Here is a 23,050-nt window from a genome sequence, read left to right on the forward strand (position 1 = left end):
ATGAGGCCATCCTCATGGGTACCGAACTTCGCTATCAGCTTCTGCTCAGCCACTTTGCGTTGCTGCTTGTCCCAAAGTCTGCCTTGGAGGATGGTGACCCGAAGGTCTGAGGCCGAATGTCCTGGATCGCTGAAGTGTTCCCTCCGAGTCGAGGAATTCTTCATGATCTTATTCTCCACAACCACCTGATGAAGGAGCAGCACTCTGAAAGCAAATGCTTCCAAATAAACCTGTTGGACTATAATCTGGTGTTGTGTGATTTTTAACACTATAAATAAGTTATTGAAGCTGGTAATCTTGCTGAACATTGCAATATTCTTTTCAACATATTAGTCTGACTGGTCGTTGCCATTTTGATGTGCACTATCCTGCTTTTGGACTACGACTTGAGGTTATTCCTTTGCTCAACCCCTGAGAATAGAACCCAAGACTTGACTAGGAAGCATTTCAGTTGACAGTGTGGTGCTGGAAAAGCACAGCACGTCAGGCAGCATCCGAGGAACAGGAGAATCAATGTTTCGGGCATAATTCCTGATTAGATTAGATTACATTACATAGAAGTGTGGAAACAGGCCCTTCAGCCCAACAAGTCCACACCGACCCGCCGAAGCGCAACCCACCCATACCCTACATTTACCCCTTACCTAACACTACTGCCAATTTAGCATGGCCAATTCACCTGAGCTGCACATCTTTGGACTGTGGGAGGAAACCGGAGCACCCGGAGGAAACCCACACAGACACTGGGAGAACGTGCAAACTCCACACAGTCAGTCGCCTGAGGCGGGAATTGAACCCGGGTCTCTGGCGCTGTGAGGCAGCAGTGCTAACCACTGTGCCACCGTGCCGCCCACTAATGAAGAGCTTATGCCCGAAACATCGATTCTCCTGCTCCTCAGATGCTCCTGACCTGCAGTGCTTTTCCAGCACCACATTCTTAACTCTGATTGCCAGCATCTGTAGTCCTCACTTTCTCCTAGGAAGCATTTCAGGCAACAGATAGCTGATGTGAACATTGTTTTGGTTCTTGGCAATATTGCAGCCTCTGCCTGATGACATCTTTTTTGAGAAGCCATGCTGGCCATTCTCACTGGTTGTCACTGCTTCTAAGAACTGTTCAGACATGCTGTAGCTGCACCCTCTTGGCCAGCTACAGGGTTTTGACTTTCCTCTCTCTCCTCCAATTTAGCAGTGTGTCAGGCATGTCTGAGCTTGGTAGCTTAGCTGTAATGTAGTGCCTCTGCATTTAATCAGAAGCCTTCTTTATAACCCACTTGTACGATAGCATTGTCAGCTTATGGTGGAATTCACCACTGAATAGCTTTCCATGTTGCAGAATGATTTGTTTCCATACACTCCACTTCCACTTTATAAGTAAATATATTTTATTTATAATCAAGTGAGCAACAGAATTAAGCAAGAGAACAAAAGTGGCACATACTTCTGGTTCTACTATTGAGAACAGTAAGCCACAAATAAAATTTTGCCCCTCATTTCCACAGAAATCGAGATGCATTTTGGAAGGTCAAGTCTAGGTGGAAATTATACAGTGAATGGCAAACCCTTAGGAGTATTGATATGCAGAGGGATCTTGTTGTGCAGGTCCACAGATCATTGAAGGTAGCAGAGCAGGTAGATAAGGTCATTAAAAAAGGCCTACCGCATGCTTGCCTTCATTGGAAGGGGCTTTGAGTAAAAGGATACACAAGTTATGCTGCAACTTTATAAAACTTTAGTTAGGCCACACTTGGAATATTGTATACAATTCTGGTCAGTATGTGGATGCTTTGGAGAGGGTATAGGAAAGGTTAACCAGGATGTTGCCTGGTATGGGGGATTTTAGCTGTGAAGAAAGGTTGGATAGACAGACTGGATTTGTTTTCACTGGAACGCAGAAGGTTGAGGGGTGACCTGATCGAAGTTTATAAGATAATTGCATGGATTGAGTGGAAAGTATGAGGTTTTTTCTCAGGGTGGAGTGGTCATTTACTAGGGGATACAGGTTCAAGATGCAGGTAGAAAGTTTAAAAGAAATGTACAAGGTAAGGTCTTCACACAAAGAGTGGTGAGTGCCTGGAATACGCTGCCAGAGGGTGTGGTGGAAGCAGGCACAATAGCAGCATTCAAGAAACACCTGGATGAACACATAAATAGGAAGGGAATTGAGGGATACGGACCTCGTAAGTGAAGACAGCTTTCGTATGGAAGGGCAAAATGTGTCAGCACAGGCTTGGAAGGCCAAAGAACTTGTTCTGTGCTGAAGTTTTGTTTGTTCTTGCCCTCTTCACGGATTCTACCTGACCCGCTGTGATTTCAAAACAGGGAAGACAACTTAAACTTCCAATTAGCAATTAACCACATAACGCGATACAAAAAAGTAGATTTGGAATTGAAAGTGGAGTGAAAGCAAATCAGAGGTTTTAGTGTCCACCTTTGTGGAATATATTCTCCTCCACTGTGCTCAGGAGATGCAAACAAGCTATGTCCTGCATGTATCTGTTGCCCTTTGTCGAAAGGCATGATCTCATTCTGTAAGACAGAGTGTGGCAATGGGTTTGGATGGTCTGACTGCTAGAACTATATGGCTTGAGGAGTGTGGAGGTTCTGAGAGGTGTTATGAGCCTAGTAGCATTGTCGTACGTGTGAGTGTGAAGTGAATGTTAAACATGAGTCCTGATTTCTCTCAGAAGGTCCCGAATCTTCAGAAGGTAGAGACAGATTCTTGGTAAGGAAGAAATATTATTGGGGGAAAGTGGGAATGTGGAGTTGAGGTTGAAATCGGATCAACCATAATCTTATTAAATGGCAATGCAAGCTGAAAGGACAAATAGGCAGTGTCATTTGAACATGTATTTATTGACCTTGGTCATCTATGTGAACTCAGTGGATTTTTTTCTGGCCTGGCAGCCAGTTCCTCAAGGCAAGTTCCTAGAAATTGTGACCACCCATTGTTCCCATGATGGGATTTTCCATCTGCATTTTTCTGTTCATGCCTCCAACTGATCTATATCCTGCTGTATCTTCTGACAAACCTCCTCACAATCCACAACACCATCAATCTTTGTATCATCCACAAACTTATTAATTAGACCAAATATGTTTCCCTCCAAATTATTTATGTAGACCATTAACAGAAGAGGTCCCAACACTGATTCCTGTGGAACACCACTAGTCACAACCTTCCATTCCGGAAATCATCCTTCCACCCCTACCCATTGACTGTATCTATCTTGCCAACTCACCCCGATACCATGTGACTTCAACTTTTGTACAAGTCTGCCATGAGGATCCTTGTCAAAGAAAGCTAACATTTTGAGCCTAGATGATTCTTCTTCAAAGCTGGGAAGATCAAAATGTCTTCAGTGTGGGCATTCCTTGAACAGACGTGGCAGTCGACAAACACAGTGTAGGAGCAAATTACTGCAGATGCTGGAATCCCTACTGAAAACAAAATATGTTGCAAATCAGCAGGTCAGGCAGCTCTGATGAAGAGTCATCTAGACTGGAAACGTTAGCTTGCTCTCTCTCCACAGATGCTGCCTGACCTGCTGTGATTTCAAGCATTTTTGTTTTCTGTACAGATTCCAGAATCTGCAGTATTTTTTTCCTATCCCCATTTTGAAACTCAGTGCAGCAAACATGTGATTAGGTCTTGTGAAATCTGGGAGATAATAATGTCAGCTCTGTTGAGCCAAGTAACAATTGTCAGCTGTCTACTTATTGACATGAATGTGGCCTTCACTTAAAATATATCGTTGACTGAGTGCATGGTCAGCAGGGGGCCTAGATACAAATGTGATTTTCATAATACACAGCTTGCAATAAGGATACAGAAATCTGCAGAAAAGTCTCAGCAAGACTTGGATAGAACTCTCAAGCTGTTTGCATTTGGAATTAATGAGCATATCCAAAATGACGGTTTGATCCTGCTTTATATCCCTCCTCAAATCCCATTTCAATCTCATCTTTCTATCTTCTATCGTATGCAGGCGGCAGATAGTGTCATCACAAAGATTATGCCATCTCCTTTCCAAATACTTCTCCTCATCTCAGCTTGGAAACTGGTTAGTTTAGTGCACACAGTAAACACTTCTCTGCTGTGTGACTAGTTACAGATTCAATTACAGCAAGAGGCATCATTCAGTCACCGTCTCCCAAGTAGGACCCCCCCCCCAGCTGAGGTAAACCAAGGGCAAATGCTATTTGAAGACCCTTGGTGGGTACGCATTTGATTGACAGCCTTCCTCCTGATCCCCCTCCGCACAGCTTTCTTTTCTGCTGTCTGTGTTATTCTCCAAATTATGCTGTGGGGGTCCAAGAGAAATGCAGGTATTGTTATGATGACTGAAAGGAGGCTCTCCCCTGACAGCCTTTCCAACTCTGCCTGGTCAAAGCCAAACAACACTACCTTGAAAATCCAAACAATTTTCAAAATACCAAAAAAAGCAAAGGATTTTCCATAAAGTCTTCACCAACTAAGTCAAAAATGACCTCATTCGGAAGTCCCATGACGATCCCTTTATATCGGACCAGCTGAAGATCCCTCATGCAACTACGTGCATATTCAGCTGGAAATGATTAAAAGAGGGCATTAACAGGATCCGTGTCGCACAGTAGTAATGTCCCTATCCCTGAAAAAGAAGGCCCAAGTTCAAGTCTCACCTGCCCCAGAGGTGTACAATTGTATTTCTGAACAGGTTGATTAGAAAAATAGGTTTAAAAAGAAGAGGACCCATCAAGTCTTCTGGTGGCGCAGTGGTTGTGTTCCTACCCATGGACCAAAAGACTCAGGTTCAAGTCCCACGTGTTCCTGAGGTACGTAATAACATTTCTGAACAAGCTGATTGGAAAAAATGGGCAAACTGAAAAAAATACAGAACTAGTGAGGTCCAATTTGGTGATTTGTGCACCAAATTGGCATTTAACATCACAATCTGTACACTCTACCAGACATGGCAGCCTCCAGTTAATGGGAGAAAATGAGATGCTGGAGAGTCAGAGTTGATAAAGCAAGTCAGGCAGCATCCGAGGAGCAAGAGAGTCGACATTTCAGGCAGGACCCTTCTTCAGTAGTTCATGGAATCTTATGGTAGAGAAAGAGGCCTTTTAGCCTCTAATGACAATGGCAACTCTTTGAAAGAATAGCATGACCAAGTAATCCTTCAGCAATTGGAAACAATCTCTCCTTATTTACTCTATCAAAGTTACTCATCAATTTGAATATCTCAATAACCTCCATTGCTCCAAGAAGAACTATCACTATTTCACAGGTCTCTCGCTATAAAAGAATCTCATTATCCTTGGCACCATTTTTAGTAAAACTTCTCTGGACCCTCTGGAAGGTCTTTTCCAGTATGTGAATGTTTAATTAATGAGCATCATTCATTTTAGAAATTTATTTGAATATTAATTTGTTATGATTTTTGGAACTTACCACAGATAACCAGAAACACCCCGGATTTGAGTAGAAACCACATAATATGGCATTTGGTTCAGGAGGAATAAATATCATTGGGAGTGGCTCCTCTTCCTCCTCTTCTTCCTCCTCTTCCTCCTCTTCTTCTTGCTCAGCAGCCAATTCTGGATTCTCTTCTGCCATTTCCTTCTTTTTTTTGAGCCTTTCTTGCTTTTCTCTCTCTTTTTCATCCTTTATCTTCTGCCTCCGCTCAATTTCTGCATTTCTCTATTGCAACAAAGTAGACAGAAATGTAATGAGTAGAAAGGTTACAGTCTCAGTTTATTACCAAATACTGAGTCTAACATCAGTGGTAGGGAAACTATTGGAGTAAATAGTGAAGGAGAAAATTAAACTCAGTTTACAGAGGCTGTATAGAGAGATAGCATGGCTTTATCAGAGGGAAGTCATGTCTAAGAAAACTTGTGGAATTTTCAAGGTGGTGAACAAATGCTTGGATGAGGGTAGGGTAGTTGATATAGTTTGTATGGATTTCAGCAAGACCTTTTGACAAAGTCCCAAATGGGAAACTGATAAAGAAGGTGAAGGCTCATAGGATCCAGGATATCTTGGCAAAATGGATAAAAAATTAGCTTTGTGACAGGAGTCAGAGAGTGGTGATAGAAGGCTATTTGTGTAATCTAAGTCCAATGTGCAATAGTGTACTGGGTCCCTTAATATTCATAAATGATGTAAATGAGAAACAACATTGATGGTCTGTAGCAGTTCAAGAAAGCAGCACACCACCACCTTCTCAAAGGCAATTCGGGATGGGAAATAAATGCTGGCCAATAAAGTAATTAAACAGAAGAGGGATGAGTGTACAGGAGGTGTCAGGATGCCAATTTCAAGACAAAAAGTGATGCCAATCTGTCATTTGGATCTGGTTAGCAATTCTACCACTGGCAGCCTCATAACTGACTGCCTCTGTGTCCGAAGGCTGGTAGGTTCTTGATGGTGCTGGACTAATCAGGAACAGGAATTCTAACACATCAGCAATGCCAGTGGAATAGGTAGACAACGCTGAGGAATACAGAAGATCTGAAGCTTTCATGAGCTAAGTTAAAAACAGTTCTGAGGACCAAGGGTTGGTAGGCACAGAGGGCCAGGAATGTCATTGGGTCACAGGTACAGCCCTTCCTTTGACCCATGAAGTTTTGTTCGGTTCATCACCCCTTGGATCCCTACAGTGTGGAAGCAGGCCATTTGGCTCATGGAGTCCACACAGACCCTCCTAAAAGCATCCCACCCAGACCAATCCTATCCCTGTGACCACACATTTCCCATGGCTATCCCATCTATCCTGCACATCCCTGGATGCTATGGGCAATTCAGCATAGCCAATCCACCCAACCTGCACATCTTTGAACTGTGGGAGAAAATCGGAGCATCCCCATGCAGACATGGAAACGATGCGCAAACTCAATCGAACCTGGGTCCCTGGTGCTATGAAGCAGCAATGCGAACCACTGAGCCATTGTGTCGCCCCAAATCCTAGACTGTTATCCTAGACTGTGACAGGGAGCCTGCCTCTTTGATAATAATTATTATAAGTTCTATTCCCCATGGTGGGAGAAAGTGAGGACTGCAGATCAGATTCAAAACGTGTGGTAATGGAAAAGCACAGCCAATCAGGTAGCATCCGAGGAGCGGTAAATTCGACGTTTCGAGCATAAGCTCTTCATCAGGAATGTTGGGGTGGGGGCCCAAGAGTGCTAAGAGATAAATGAGAAGGGGTGGGGCTAGAGGGAAGGTAGCTGGAAATGCGATAGGTTGATAAATGTGGGGGAGTGATTGTGATCATTCAGAGCAGATAGTTGGGAAGGAAGATGGATAGGTAGGACAGTTCAAATGGGCAATGCTGAGTTGAAGGGTTAGGTCTGGAATAATGTGAGGGGAGGGGAGATGAAGAGACTGGTGAAGTCGACATTGATTCCGTGTGGTTGGAAGGTCCGAAGGCAGAAGATGAGGTGTTCTTCCTCCAGTCATCAGGTGGCTAGGATTTGGCAGTGGAGGAGGCCCAGGACTTGCATGTCCTTGACGGAGTGGGAGGGGGAGTTAAGACCATAAGACCATAAGACATAGGAGCGGAAGTAAGGCCATTCGGCCCATCGAGTCCACTCCGCCATTCAATCATGGCTGATGGGCATTTCAGCTCCACTTACCAGCGTTCTCCCCGTAGCCCTTAATTCCTCGAGACAACAAGAATCTATCAATCTCGGCCTTGAAGACATTTAGCATCCCGGCTTCCACTGCACTCCGTGGCAATGAATACCACAGGCCCACCACTCTCTGGCTGAAGAAATATCTCCGCATTTCTGTTCTGAAATGACCCCCCACCTATACCTGGTCTGGCTTCTACGTGATTCAAGACCCACTGCAATCTGGTTGACTCTTAACTGCCCTCTGGACAATAATGAAGAGGCAATAAATGTTGGTCTAGCCAGTGATGCCCTCATCATGTGAATGAATAATAAGACAAAATGTGGTTACTATGCAGGTATCATAGTATTGAGGTTGGCATAGACCAATCAAAAAAGGAGGCGCCGGCCTAGTGGTTGTTAATCCAGAGACCCAGGTAACGTTCCTGGCACCTGGGTTTGAATCCTGCCATGGTACAGAGTGGACTTTGAATTCAATAAAAATGTGGAATTAAGAATCTAATGATGACTATGGATCCATTGTCGATTGTTGGAAAAACTTGTCTGGATCACTAATGTCCTTCAGGGAAGGAAGCTGCCATCCTTACCTGGTCTGGCCTACATGTAGCTCCAGACCAACAGCAATGTGGTTGACTCTTAACTGCCCTCTGGACAATAATGAAGAGGCAATAAATGTTGGTCTAGCCAGTGATGCCCTCATCATGTGAATGAATAATAAGACAAAATGTGGTTACTATGCAGGTATCATAGTATTGAGGTTGGCATAGACCAATCAAAAAAGGAGGCGCCGGCCTAGTGGTTGTTAATCCAGAGACCCAGGTAACGTTCCTGGCACCTGGGTTTGAATCCTGCCATGGTACAGAGTGGACTTTGAATTCAATAAAAATGTGGAATTAAGAATCTAATGATGACTATGGATCCATTGTCGATTGTTGGAAAAACTTGTCTGGATCACTAATGTCCTTCAGGGAAGGAAGCTGCCATCCTTACCTGGTCTGGCCTACATGTAGCTCCAGACCAACAGCAATGTGGTTGACTCTTAACTGCCCTCTGGACAATAATGAAGAGGCAATAAATGTTGGTCTAGCCAGTGATGCCCTCATCATGTGAATGAATAATAAGACAAAATGTGGTTACTATGCAGGTATCATAGTATTGAGGTTGGCATAGACCAATCAAAAAAGGAGGCGCCGGCCTAGTGGTTGTTAATCCAGAGACCCAGGTAACGTTCCTGGCACCTGGGTTTGAATCCTGCCATGGTACAGAGTGGACTTTGAATTCAATAAAAATGTGGAATTAAGAATCTAATGATGACTATGGATCCATTGTCGATTGTTGGAAAAACTTGTCTGGATCACTAATGTCCTTCAGGGAAGGAAGCTGCCATCCTTACCTGGTCTGGCCTACATGTAGCTCCAGACCAACAGCAATGTGGTTGACTCTTAACTGCCCTCTGGACAATAATGAAGAGGCAATAAATGTTGGTCTAGCCAGTGATGCCCTCATCATGTGAATGAATAATAAGACAAAATGTGGTTACTATGCAGGTATCATAGTATTGAGGTTGGCATAGACCAATCAAAAAAGGAGGCGCCGGCCTAGTGGTTGTTAATCCAGAGACCCAGGTAACGTTCCTGGCACCTGGGTTTGAATCCTGCCATGGTACAGAGTGGACTTTGAATTCAATAAAAATGTGGAATTAAGAATCTAATGATGACTATGGATCCATTGTCGATTGTTGGAAAAACTTGTCTGGATCACTAATGTCCTTCAGGGAAGGAAGCTGCCATCCTTACCTGGTCTGGCCTACATGTAGCTCCAGACCAACAGCAATGTGGTTGACTCTTAACTGCCCTCTGGACAATAATGAAGAGGCAATAAATGTTGGTCTAGCCAGTGATGCCCTCATCATGTGAATGAATAATAAGACAAAATGTGGTTACTATGCAGGTATCATAGTATTGAGGTTGGCATAGACCAATCAAAAAAGGAGGCGCCGGCCTAGTGGTTGTTAATCCAGAGACCCAGGTAACGTTCCTGGCACCTGGGTTTGAATCCTGCCATGGTACAGAGTGGACTTTGAATTCAATAAAAATGTGGAATTAAGAATCTAATGATGACTATGGATCCATTGTCGATTGTTGGAAAAACTTGTCTGGATCACTAATGTCCTTCAGGGAAGGAAGCTGCCATCCTTACCTGGTCTGGCCTACATGTAGCTCCAGACCAACAGCAATGTGGTTGACTCTTAACTGCCCTCTGGACAATAATGAAGAGGCAATAAATGTTGGTCTAGCCAGTGATGCCCTCATCATGTGAATGAATAATAAGACAAAATGTGGTTACTATGCAGGTATCATAGTATTGAGGTTGGCATAGACCAATCAAAAAAGGAGGCGCCGGCCTAGTGGTTGTTAATCCAGAGACCCAGGTAACGTTCCTGGCACCTGGGTTTGAATCCTGCCTCTCTCTTTCAAACTGCCAACTGAACTCTACCATATTATGATCGTTGCTTCCTAAGTGTTCCCTTACTTTAAGATTTTTTATAAAGTCTGGTTCATTACATAGCACTTGGTCCAGAATTGCCTGCTCCCTTGTGGTCTTCATGACAAGCTGTTCCAAAAAGCCATTCTGTAAGCATTCCATGAATTCCCTTTCTTTGGATCCACTGGCAATATTATTTACCCAGTCCACCTGCATATTGAAGTCTCCCATGATCATCGTGACCTTGCCTTTCTGACATGCCTTCTCTATTTCCCAGTACATGTTGCGCCCCTGGTCCTGACCACTGTTAGGAGGTCTGTACATAACTCCCACCATGGTTTTTTTGCCTTTGTGGTTCCTCAATTCCACCCACACAGACTCCACATCATCCGACGCTACGTCATTCAGCACCATAGATTTAATTTTGTTCTTAACTAACAAGGCAACCCTGCCCCCTCTGCCCACCTCCCTGTCTTTTCGATAAGTTGAAAACCCTTGGATGTTTAACTGCCAGTCCTGACCCCCCTGGAGTGGTTGGCTACAGGGCGGTGGCGTTGTTTAGTGTGTGTCCCCCAGAGATGTTCTCTGAAACATTTCACAAGTTGGCATCCTATCTCCCCAATGTAGAGGAGACCTCATCGAGAGCAATGGACACAGTAGATGAGGTGCAGGAAAAGCTCTGCGGATGTGTAAGGATCCTTTGGGGCCTTGGATGGAGGTGAGGTGGGAGATGTGGGCGGAGGTTTTATAGCTCTTGCGGTGGCAAGGGAAGGTACGGGGAGTGGAGGGTGGGTTGATGAGGTGGGGGGTGGCGGTGGGGGAGGGGGGGGATGGTGCGTGGAGGGAATGGTTTCTTCGGAGTGCTGAAAGAGGTGGGAGGGAAATAACTCGTTGGTGGTAGGGTCTGATTATAGGTGGTGGAAATGTTGGAGGATGATGGACTGTATCCAGCGATTGCTGGGGTGGAAGGTGAGGACTGAGGTGTCCTATCCTTTTTCCCAAGGTAGGGGAGTCAAAAACTGGAGGGCATAAGTTTAAGGTCAGAGGGAAAGACTTCAAAAGGATCTGAGGGGTAACTTTTTTACGCAGAGTGTGGTCCGCGTATGGAATAACCTGCTAAAGGAAGTGGTGGAGACAGGTATAATTACAACATTTAAAAGGCATCTGAATGGGTACATGAATGGGAATCATTTAGAGGGTTATAGGCTAAATGCAAATGGGACTAGGTCAGTTTGGGATATCAGGTTGGCGTAGATGAGTTGGACCGAAGGATCGGTTTCCATGCTTTTTGAATCTATCAATCTATGACTCTACTACAGAACCCAAGTTCCAAATAACAACAACATACCACGCATTTTCACGACAAGTGCTTCCACCAAGCTCTCAACATTGGAATGAGTCACTTGTAAACCTTTCCTTAATCTGAATATTTATTTACCCTGTCTGTTGAAATCCTGACTCTAAAACAACTTTCTATCCATGCTTTCTTATTTCTCTTGTCACACAAGCATAATTTGTCTAAGAATAGTCTTATCTAAGAACAATGTTATCAAGTGCCTTCTCAGCCTTCATATGTTTTATAATTACTGCATTTCGTTTATCTACCCAACTAGTTCTTCACCCACAAGCTGGTATTGTGCCAAACTTGTGTCTAACAGATCGTAACTACTGGATGCTTGAAATGGATACAGATAATAGATAAAATGTAAAATTGAATACATGGGATATTACAAACTGTACAACCCTAAATTTCTGAGAGGTGGATGCCAGATCTCAGGGTAACCCCTTACATTAGTTGAAGGACCTTCTTCATGCCAACCTATCTAACCGCCCTGTGCACTGGGATATTCTTAGCAAATTAGCCCTATTTTGATAGTTTGACAGGCTCTTAATAAAAATTACCTCAATACTCGACCTGATGCTCTTGAAATGGAAATACTGCTTCGGAAGGGGAATCTCAAATGTTAATGTTGTATCTAGTTCCTCTAGTTCTGGATATGCAGCTTGAACCACATAACCATTTTCACAAAATATGAGTAACATAGTTTTCTCCTAATAGACAAGGAAAGAAAATATTAAACAAGGACATAAAATTAAATTGTCATAGTGTGTGACATTTACACACATAAAGACAGAGAAGGTCAGTCTAAAAATTCAGTTCAGGTAGTAGTGCAAAACTAGCCAATATAAAATAGGCTCCATGTTATGCACAAACCTAAATACTTAATAACATTTAATGCAAGGGAACCGAATATCACACACTACAGCTGATCTGAAAGCTGTTTTATGCTACCCCAGACAAATCTTAACCATTACATTTTTTTCCTGTTAACTGTCCCTTGTGTTCTTATGGCTTTCAATAGACGTCTTTAACAAGCTCAAAAAGATCTGTTTACTTTGAGCTAAAACTCACTCGTAGAAATAAGTGCCAACACTGATTGACAAGCTACAATCCAGAATAGAACTGTATCACCTTTTATCATTAACAAAGATACATTCATACAGCACAAAAGACAACAAAAAAATTTGCAGAGATGATATTTGAAAATGGTCAAAAGATGAATATGCTTAATGCCAATGGTTTGAAAAATAATTTTAAAAAGGATTTGATTTATTTTCACAATCCATCAGCTTTCTAGGTGATAAAATTAAATTACTGACAACCTCAATTTAATGGAACATTCTCCAAACAAGCCTTCAGTTTGAATGAAAATCAAGCTGGATGTAACACTTTGGATAGTGTCATAGTACAGCTTCTCAGAGTTTACAAGGTAGTCAAAATACTGAGATGTGGAAATGTTGGCAGGTTCCCAAGAATTTCAGCTGAGACATGCAGCCTACCTTCATCTTTGGAGAAAGTGAGGATTGCAGATGCTGGAGATCAGAGTCAAAAAGTGTGGTACTGGAAAAGCACAGCCAGTCAGGCAGCATCCGAGAAGCAAGAGAATCGACATTTCAGGCCTTAGCCCTTCATAAGCCCTTCTTCCTGCTCCTCTGATGCTGGCTGACCAGTTGTGTTTTTCCAGCACCACTCTATTCGACTACTTTCATCTTTGGAAGACTTTTCTCTTAGACTCCCTAGGTTTGTGATACAGAAATCAAATCCTGAAAGGGTTGCTAGGCAGCCATCAGCACAGAGGCCCCATTGCCTTATTCAAAGTAGGTTTTTGAGCCATTATATGCAATAAACCCCATTTTATCTTTACAAAAGCTTTACTTGGCTATTTTTCCAAAGTCATTTGACTTTCAATGATCAGCAGGTAGAATAGCCTACATTAAATTGTTGATCTCATTTCCAAGAAACCAAATGGATTCCCTTAATGTGTCCAAATGGTTCAATACCTTTCAGTTTTCTGCAAAGTCCATAAATACAAATATGCATTCCCAACTACACAGAAATATGCATGCAAACACACGCATAGAGATATATGCACACGTACAGGAACTGTTTTATTGTCATCGTTGGCACATTCAGTAATGAGTATGATTGCCCACTAACGTAAATTCCATATTACTGGTCCTGGGTTCTGTGGATTCCTGTGTGGCTTATGCACCCAATCCTAGAGCTGTATATCTGACTTCACATTTGGCATGTTTTCCTGAAGGTGGAAAATGATCCTCAGCCTTGGGATGCTTGACATTCTTTTTTCCAGTTCCATTTTCCACATCTTGCCGAGGTGTTCTCAAAACATTGTGTCCCTTCATATAGACATTTCCTCCAAGTCAGTTTTTTTCTTCTGAACAAGGGTCTCTTTTGTATCAACATGTATATTGCATTTCTTGCGGGAAGCCTTCATGGAGGTTTTGAAACACTTCCTTTATCCTTTTCTCGTTCGGGTGCCTTCCTTGAGCTTGTCGAAGAAGATTTACTTGGCAGTTGAAATTCAGGCATCTTAAACACATCGTCGGCCAAGCGGAATTGGTTTTAGTTGATTGTGGCCTCGATGCTTGTGCTATTGACTGTTTCAGGGACACTGAGGTTAGCATACCTGTTCTACCAGCTGATGTGGAGAATCTATCTCAAACAGCGATGATGGAATTTCTCAAGGGTCTTGAGATGGTGTTGATATGTAGTCTAAGTTTCGGAGCCATAATAAGAGTCAGAACAGTTCGGATCGCTTATCCACAAGGATCTTGGTATCAGCACAGATGTCACAATCATTGAAAACGCTCATCTTTAGACATCCAAAGGCAGCATTCACAGATTTAATGAGATGCCAAATCTCCACACTACTGTCAGCTTTAGAAGAGAAGTAGCTTCCAAGGTAAAGAAAATGTTTCACGTTTGGGAAAATTTCTCCATTGATCTTAATGGAGGGATGGACCAGAACTTGACCTGGGATAAATTGGTAAAGGATTTGAGTTTTCTTGAGGTTGAGGCTGAGGCCAATTCTTTGATATGGTTCCACAGAGTCATTAAGCAAAGCTTGAAGATTTTCTTCCCAGAGAGTAGCGATGACATTGCAATCCACATGGTCAAGTTCCACAAGCGAGGTCAGTGTTTGTTTACAGGATGGATGAAAACCTTTTACACCTCAACTAGTTGAAATCTGAGAAAAAAAACAACACCCACTGGGTAGCTTGTTCTTTACAAGTTGACGAATTGTGATGATGAAGATGGGGAAACTATGAGACATCCCTGATTGACTTCAGTCTTGACCTCAAAGGATTCTGTCATGTTAACATCAGTGAGGACTATCACCAACATCTTGGGATGGAGGAAATGGAAGATGTTGATGAATTCCTCTGGACAGCCAGCCTTTGACAGGATCTTCCATAGCACTTCCTGGTTGATTGAATCAGGTGTTTTACTCTAGCATGGTTCCAAAACCTCACAGTAATCTGAATCTGACTGTTAAAAAATAATTCAATATTTGCCATGTCTTATTTGCATAGACTGTATAATCCCATTTGATACACTGGAAATTATAGGTGAAAAACATGTTCAACAATGCCACATAGAATCAAATTTTCATTTCAGTCCATAAAAGCATATTGCAAGATACATACATGGGTTGGTGGAGACCACTCCAAGCTCACAACTGGTCCTGGTACACTGATGAATCCCACTGGTGTATATTCATTCCCAGTTAGAAAGAAAAACACGGTGTTGTCTGTGCTCTAAGGGAAGAAGAAACATTGTAACCTGGAAAATGCTCATTTTAAATTGCTACACTTAGGGCTGAATTTAGCAAGGCACCACAATCCACCCCACATTTAAACGTTGACAGCTCACTTGTGATTCCAATGGCTGCCCACAGCAAATTTAACTGAAGCAATGTTAATTGGTTTAAGATATGGATTAAAGCCAGTCCGATTTTAGAGAGCTGCAGCTAATTTGGTGACTGGCAGTTCTGGTCTGATAGGAGCAGAGGCAGCACTGACAACTGCTGGTAAATCAGGCAATTCTAACATGTCAATGAATGTTGTAAAGACTGTAGTTGGGGGTCTCAACGAGCGCAGTATACAGGTATGTATATTCAGTAGATAGACTATGCTGAATTCAAGAGGATGAAACAGACAGCAATAAAGTGCAGGATGACCTTGGTCTCCTATATGCCCCTCTAAGGGTACCAATACCACAACTCTTAAGGTACCAGGGTTCCCAGATGTTTACCTGGCATGAGGAAAATAGCAGTAGCAGCCAGGCTGAGGTCCTCAAGTTCCAATTAATTGGTCATTTAGGAGGGTCAATAGGCCCAAGGGGGGGCAGGCTGCCTAATGTCTCCCCTTCTCTCTGTGGGATTTCAGACCAATAAGAAGCAGGTGAGTAGGCAACGGGAAGGCAGCTCCCCTTCAAACCCATCAGTGGGGATCACAAAAAAAATCCAGTCTATAGGGAATGTTTCTCATTTGTCACACTGCAAGAACAAATGACGAAACAATGGCACTAATTGAATATATACACTGTAAAAAAATTTAGGTTTGCGTTTCCCCACCGATCACACTTCAGGCAAGGTAAGTAAGGTCATAGTCTGACCTGAAGGGTTAGTCTAAACTTGAACTCATTCAAAAAGGATTTAATGCCCCGAGCAGCACAGCACAATCTAATACATAAAATAATGTATGATTCAACCGACTATGAACATTATCAGAGGGCATGTATTACGCTGTTATTATACACTGTCACTCTAAATCTCTATCTCAGAAGTAATTATGGATTTTCCACATTAAGTCGGCATAGATTTGGCAATGCCGACTGTATTGCTTTTAATTGGATCTTCCCATTAATGTTAAACTGTAGTTTGCTAACCCTTATATGAAATATTGTGGAATTAGTGCAAATAATGCAAATAGTTTTTGTTGTAGTTCTGCAGGTGTGTCAGCCATAGCTCAACAGATAGCACATTCATCTTTAGTCAGAAGGTTGTGAATTACTTGGCCCATTCTAGAAACATGAGCAGAAAAATCCAGGTTTGGCACTTCAAGTACACTACTGAAGGCGTCACCCTGCATCTTTTGCATGAAATATTAGACAGATGCCTCACATGGCTGCTTCGATGGACTTAAAAGTCCGATTTTAAAGATGCGCAGGTGAATGATCCCCAGTGTTCTGGTGAACATTGTTCCATCAATCAAAGCACGAAAACAGTTTATCAAGTCATGACCATATTGCTGTTTGATGATGACAGGAAAAATGTAAGCAACTTTCATTTGGCTATTTTTAATCTACTTTGTCCTTCAATAAATCAACTTATAAATAATTTCCCAATGTAAGAGCTTAGATAAAATTTTAAAATCTCAAGATTGCATATTCCAAATCACAGCAAATGTATATTTTGAGGGTTTTTTTTTTCAAATAAAGACCTTCTTTGGTCATTTTTATCTCATCCTTTTTCAAAATATGTTTTGATTGGACAGTCTTCCCTTCAGCAGTGAGAGTTTTCAATCAAGTTTGTGTACACATGAAATGCGTAGTTTTCGGATTGACTCAGCGTCAGAAGCATTATGAGGGTAGTTGGGAGTGACTACTTATTTCATGAGTTAGAATCTGTGAATTTTTTTACTGCAGAAGAAATGCTCAGGCAGAGTGGAAGAAATCTGAAGGATTGTACTGGTTAAGATGAGTGCCTGAAACCATGCAAGTAACATGTTAGGCACTCTGCAGCATAGCTACAATGAAAGGTGCAGGAGTCTGACTACATGAGAACAGCATGAGCCATGAGATGAGATAACAGTGGAGAGCAAGTCAGACAGACGAGCAGTTGGATAGTGATGGAACAGTTCAGGTCCCAAGTTACTATCAATGCATTTTAAAGATGTTTTATGTACATACTTACACCTGTGGCAAGCATTTTTCCATTATGTTCATAAGCAATAGCAGAGACAGCAGCTGTGTGTGGCTTCAAGGCCTGTTTTAATCGAAACTCAATCTCACCAACTTCCGATCGGCCAGCAACATGTGCAAGACCTTGTGGGTTATAGATTTCCAAGATCCTGATAACACCATCTTCAAACCCTACAGCTATCATATTTCCCTTTGGGTACAGCTGCAAAGGAAAATATTTTAGATTTAGAGTCATACATCATGGAAACAGACCCTTCAGTCAAACTAGTCCACGCCAAATATGATCCCAAACTAAACTAGTGCTATGTGCCCACGTTTGGCCCAGAGGTGTTTTTGTATATTTTAGAGTTCCACATAAATACATGCTAAAAATCATGACTTTAAAATTGCAGCTCCAAAAACTTATTTTGGTTGGCAGAAGTGACAGCAGACATAAACAACATACTATGAATATTGATACGTATCCATCACTACTGATGACTGAAAGCTCATCACATCATATTGGCTGACATTTTGCAGTTTGATGACACGATAATGGTGCTCATTGTTAACCTGAGTTTGAAGGAGCAAGAATCTAACACCTTCGTAAGACCCAACAGTGCTGTGCAGTGTGGGTGGAATACATGCTTGAATCAGTTTTTTCGATATGAGTCACTTCACAAAATTAAAAATTTAAACACACTTTTAAATAGTGCAAAAAGAGAATCAGAATTATTTTGATACTATACAGGTTTTAATGTATCAGCCAAAGTTATGGATTCACATGCCACTCCACAGACTTGAGCACACAATCTGGGTGACTACAATGGAAATACTGAGAGGTTGCTGTACTCCTGGAGGTCTTTGGGATGACTGATTAAACAAAGGTCCTTTCTACTCTCTCAAGTGGATGGAAAGTAACCAATGACACTATCTGAAATCACAGCAAGAGAGTTATCATCTGTATACTCACCATTATTTATTCCTCAACCAACATCACTAAAATGGATTATCTTGTCACTAACGCACTGCCTTTTATGGGAGCAAGGTCCACACAAAGTGACTGCTGCATTTTCAACATTACAATGTGAAACCTAATGAGTCTTGCTGTGGAAGTTCAAACTGATATCACTTATTCTTAGTTGGTTGTCATTGAAGCTCATTCTGCTGCCAGGCTCTGATTTATCGATGTGCAACAAGCTTTAAGATCATCACAGCACATCAGCAACCAAATCATAGAATCCCTATAGTGTGGAAGCAGGCCTTTCGTTCGAACAAGTCCACACCGATTCTCTGAAGAGTAACCCACCCAGACCCATTCCCCAACCCTATTAATCTACATTTACCACATCCCACCATTCAATTACACTTTATTCGACAATAGAACATATCTAGAACTTGAAGAATTGCTGTGACAACCTGAAGAGGTAAACCAGCGAACAGCCTGTAAAAAGCTGATGATCCTTTGACTTTTTTAATTCTTTCATGGGATGTGAGTATTATTAGCAAGGCCAGTATTTGTTGTCTAACTGCCCTCAACAATGTTGTGGTGAACCAGCTGAACTGCAGCAGTCCACCTAGTGTGGATACTTCCACAGTGATAATAGGAAGGGAATTCCAGGATCCAGTGACACTGAAGGAATGGTGACATAATTCCAAGTGAAGATGGTGTGACTTGGAGGGGAATTTACAGAGGATGGTGTTCCAAGCATCTGCTGTCTTTGACTTTCGATGGTAATGCCCACAATGTTGATAACAGCATTTGATGATGTTTCTAGTAGGAGGGATGGACATGTGTCCTTTATACTGATTAGCTGCATCCTAAATGGTTGTGGTTCATGTTCCACAACATCCACATCTCTCTGAAACAACAAATGTGTAGTCTCCCCTTTCATTTAAATCATATGCTGCTTTTCTGTTCTTCTTGCTGAAGTGGACAAGTTCACATTTTTCCACACTCTATCTCATGTGACATTTTTTTGCCCACTCTGTTGTTCCATCTATATCTCTTTGCAGACATATTATATCCTCACAAATTGCATTCCTATCATCAGCAAATTTGGCTACCATGTTCCAGATCTCTCCAACAAGTTTGACCCCAAAATTGCTAGTTAAAAACCACCCCATTTCGAATCTTCATTGTACAAACTTCAGCCCGAATTTTCTGAGTATGCATCAGCATTGAGAAATATTATCCGTTCTTTGTGCCTGTCAAAAAATGTGCAGGCATGGTCCCAATCACCACTGTATTCTTGCTAAATTCTTTTTCATTGGCAACTTGCGACCATTGCAAAGACATCACGGGCGGCACGGTGGCCCAGTGGTTAGCACTGCTACCTCACAGCACCAGAGACCCGGGTTCAATTCCCGCCTCAGGCGACTGACTGTGTGGAGTTTGCACGTTCTCCCCGTGTCTGCGTGGGTTTCCTCCGGGTGCTCCGGTTTCCTCCCACAGTCCAAAGATGTGCAGGTTAGGTGAATTGGCCATGCTAAATTGCCCGCAGTGTTAGGTAAGGGGTAAATGTAGGGGTATGGGTGGGTTACTCTTCGGTGGGTCAGTGTGGACTTGTTGGGCCGAAGGGCCTGTTTCTATGTAATCAGTTCACTCAAAGGTTGCAATAACAACTGCAATGAAATTGCACATACCACAAGAGGTGCCCACGTGAGTGCAGTTCCTCCTTGACTGTATTGCACAATGGCCATTGTTTTTTTTCTTACAAAGTCATAGATGCGTACCGTGCCTGAAATTGTAAAGGAAAATAAAACAAACATCTGAGCAAGTATCAGGATTGACTTCCTGATTAAAAAAATCACTAATAAAACTAGCATTGACATAACATAATTCACAGATAGTTCTGTGGCATCAGAGAAAGCAACTCACCTGAAGCAATTCTCACTTCTACATAAACATTTATGAAATGGTTTTGTGCATATGGAGCACAAAATCAAGATCTGCTCTAAAAATATGGAGCTTGACAAAAGAAGAGTATAATAATCTGCAGGAGGATGAAGGATGGCTAGCAGAATGGGTAGGCAGGTGCCAGCAGCAAGTTAATCTGAAGACTAAACAAAATGCTGGAGAAATTCAGCAGGTCTGGCAGGATTAAGATAGAAACAGAGTTAATGTTTTGAGTTCAATATGACTCTAAACTTGAAAACAATAGGCAAAAGATTCATTCACAGATGTTATCAGACCTGCTGAGTTTTTCACTATGTGCATTTATTATTTTATTACCTTAGGTTCCAGAACCTTTTGAAGTTACTTATCTAATCTGCATGGAGAACTCCTGGTTTCCTTCTATGCAAAACACTTTCTTTCCCCTCCTAAGAGCAACAAATCTTTGGATTTATTTTTCATAAAGATTTACTTATCCATCCTCTACCTCTAAAACAAACCCCAGTCTCACTCACTTTAGCCTTATTTTACTAATTATAATCATAGAGAAATAACAGAATAGAAACAGGCACTTTGGTCCAACTTATCCATGCCGATCAGATATCCTAAATTAATATAGTCCCATTTGTCAGGATTTGGTTCATATCCTTTCAAAACCTTCCTATTCACATAACCATCTAGATGCCTTTTAAATAGTGTAATTGTACCAGCCTCCACCACTTCCTCTGGCAGTTCATTCCATACATACACGACTCTTTGCCCCTTAAGTCCCTTTTAAACCTTTCCCCTCTCACCTTAAACCTATGCCCTCTAGTTTTAGACTCCCCTACCCTTGGAAAAAAGACCTTGACTAGTCACCCTATCCATTCTCCTCATGATTTTATAAACCTCCATAAGGTTACCCCTCAGCCTCTGATGCTCCAGGGAAAATAAGCCCAGCCTATTCAGCCTCTTCCAATAGCTCAAACCCTCCAACCCTGGCAACATTCTTAAAAGTCTTTTCTGAACTCCTTCTAGTCTGCAGGAAACCAACCTTTTCCCTTCTCAGTTACCTTTCCACTCAACTCCTACCATTCAACATTCTGGTCCTTGTGTTATCTCTGCCATTGCTGATGGCTCCACTCTCCACCAAAACACCATTATCATCTCAAACTCAGAAGTGCTCACCATTGATTCTTTGCGCCTTACTAAATACTAATTTCTTATCTCCAAATCTTCATTCCCGACTGAAGGTATTTGAAACATCATTGCGTCCCACCACAGAGCATATCACTCCTCAAGTTCATGTTTAAATCTTTTCAGTGCAGTGTCAAGCCATCACAAGAGCCATCATTTACCAACTCTGTGAATCTGCCCCTGATATTTTATCGCTCTGGTCATTTTTTCAGAGTTGAAAAAGTTCAACTGTGTCATCCTTCTGCAGTGTCTTGTCTCCATTGTCCAGCTTTATGTACAACTGTTACAGGGTATTATTCTTAACCATTTGAATATGAACTGATTTCATACAAGGAATGATTTCCTATCCCCTTTCTGAACTTTCAGCTCAGCAATTACACAAATATCGAATATCAGCTGCTTCCTTTTCTCCGTTTACACAGCAACATCATTATAGGCATCTGCTCCTTTTCAAAGTATACCAATGAAACCCACCTCTATCATTTTGATCGGCTAGATGTGTTAACAGACCAGTTTTTTGACATCTAGAACAAATTTAATCACTTGCCTGCCTCATCCCCAGATTGAACCAGTCTGCCCACATTCTCAGATTTTTATGGTTCATTGATGGGATTCATTTATTGCCCAACCCTAATTGCCCTGGAGTAAGTTGTGGTGATCTGTCTTCTTGAACCGCTGATGTTCTTGGGGGATAGGGACATGTACTGTGCTGTTAGGGAGGGAGTTCCAAGAACTTGACTCAGCAATAGTGAAGAAAGTAATATATTTTCAAGTCAGGATGGTATATGGCTTGGGTGGGAGCTTGCACGTGACAGTGTTCCCATTTAACTGCAGCCCTTGACTTCTAAGTGGTAGAGGTTGCAGATTTGGAGAGTGTTGTCAGAGGATTAAATAATTGATTGATTTTATTTATTGTCACATGTACCTAAGTATTTATTTCTGAGCAGTATAGGTGGCAAGAACATAAGCCATGGTGAGTTAATGCAGTGCATCATCAGATAGTAAACACCAGTGCCATCAGTGAGGAAGGGATGTGAAATGGTGTGAATGGTGGAACTCTCTGATTAACTCAAGCCAAACATGTCTTTCCTCTACCAGTGCAACCTTTCTACATGTTTTTGTCTCCTCCAAGCCTGACTTCACTCTATTTCCTCATCTCCCATCCTTCTGTATAAACTCTGCTGTATTTATCTTTTAGCACACTCAATTCCACCCATCCATTACTCCGATTCCTGCTAGCATATGTTAGTTCCTCATTTCAGGTTGAATATTCAAATTCATCTGTTTCATCTCTCTCTTCCTTGACAACCTCCTTTAGCCCCATGGTCCAACACTCCAAAACCTCCATTCTATTGAATTGGGCCTCCCTCAGTCTACACCCGCCAACCAAAAGAGAGCCTCAAATGTCTAAATCCTAAACTCTAATCCTCCCCCTTAATTCCATTCTCAGTCCACCTATGCTGCTGTAGACCTACACTGCACCTAGTCTTTCACTGTTGCCGGGTAAAAAAAAAAACCTCTTACTTAACGTCATGGTAAATGTGGAGAAAGTGAGGTCTGCAGATGCTGGAGATCAAAGTTGAAACTTTATTGCTGGAACAGCACAGCAG

General features: G+C 42.1%; 1 protein-coding gene across 1 annotated transcript in view; it reads right to left on the bottom strand.

Moving 5' to 3' along the window:
- LOC122555469 (cilia- and flagella-associated protein 44) overlaps positions 1–23,050 on the bottom strand; it is a 177,994-nt gene that overhangs the window by 97,057 nt on the left and 57,887 nt on the right. Inside the window, exons 12-16 of the mRNA XM_043701496.1 lie at positions 20,015–20,109; positions 17,382–17,591; positions 15,112–15,222; positions 12,004–12,153; positions 5,435–5,683 (exon numbers count right to left, since the gene is read on the bottom strand). Coding sequence (XP_043557431.1) covers positions 5,435–5,683; positions 12,004–12,153; positions 15,112–15,222; positions 17,382–17,591; positions 20,015–20,109 — 815 coding nt within the window. The remainder of the gene's footprint in view (positions 1–5,434; positions 5,684–12,003; positions 12,154–15,111; positions 15,223–17,381; positions 17,592–20,014; positions 20,110–23,050) is intronic.

Source organism: Chiloscyllium plagiosum, chromosome 12, assembly GCF_004010195.1.
Source record: "Chiloscyllium plagiosum isolate BGI_BamShark_2017 chromosome 12, ASM401019v2, whole genome shotgun sequence".
Lineage (NCBI taxonomy): Eukaryota > Metazoa > Chordata > Chondrichthyes > Orectolobiformes > Hemiscylliidae > Chiloscyllium > Chiloscyllium plagiosum.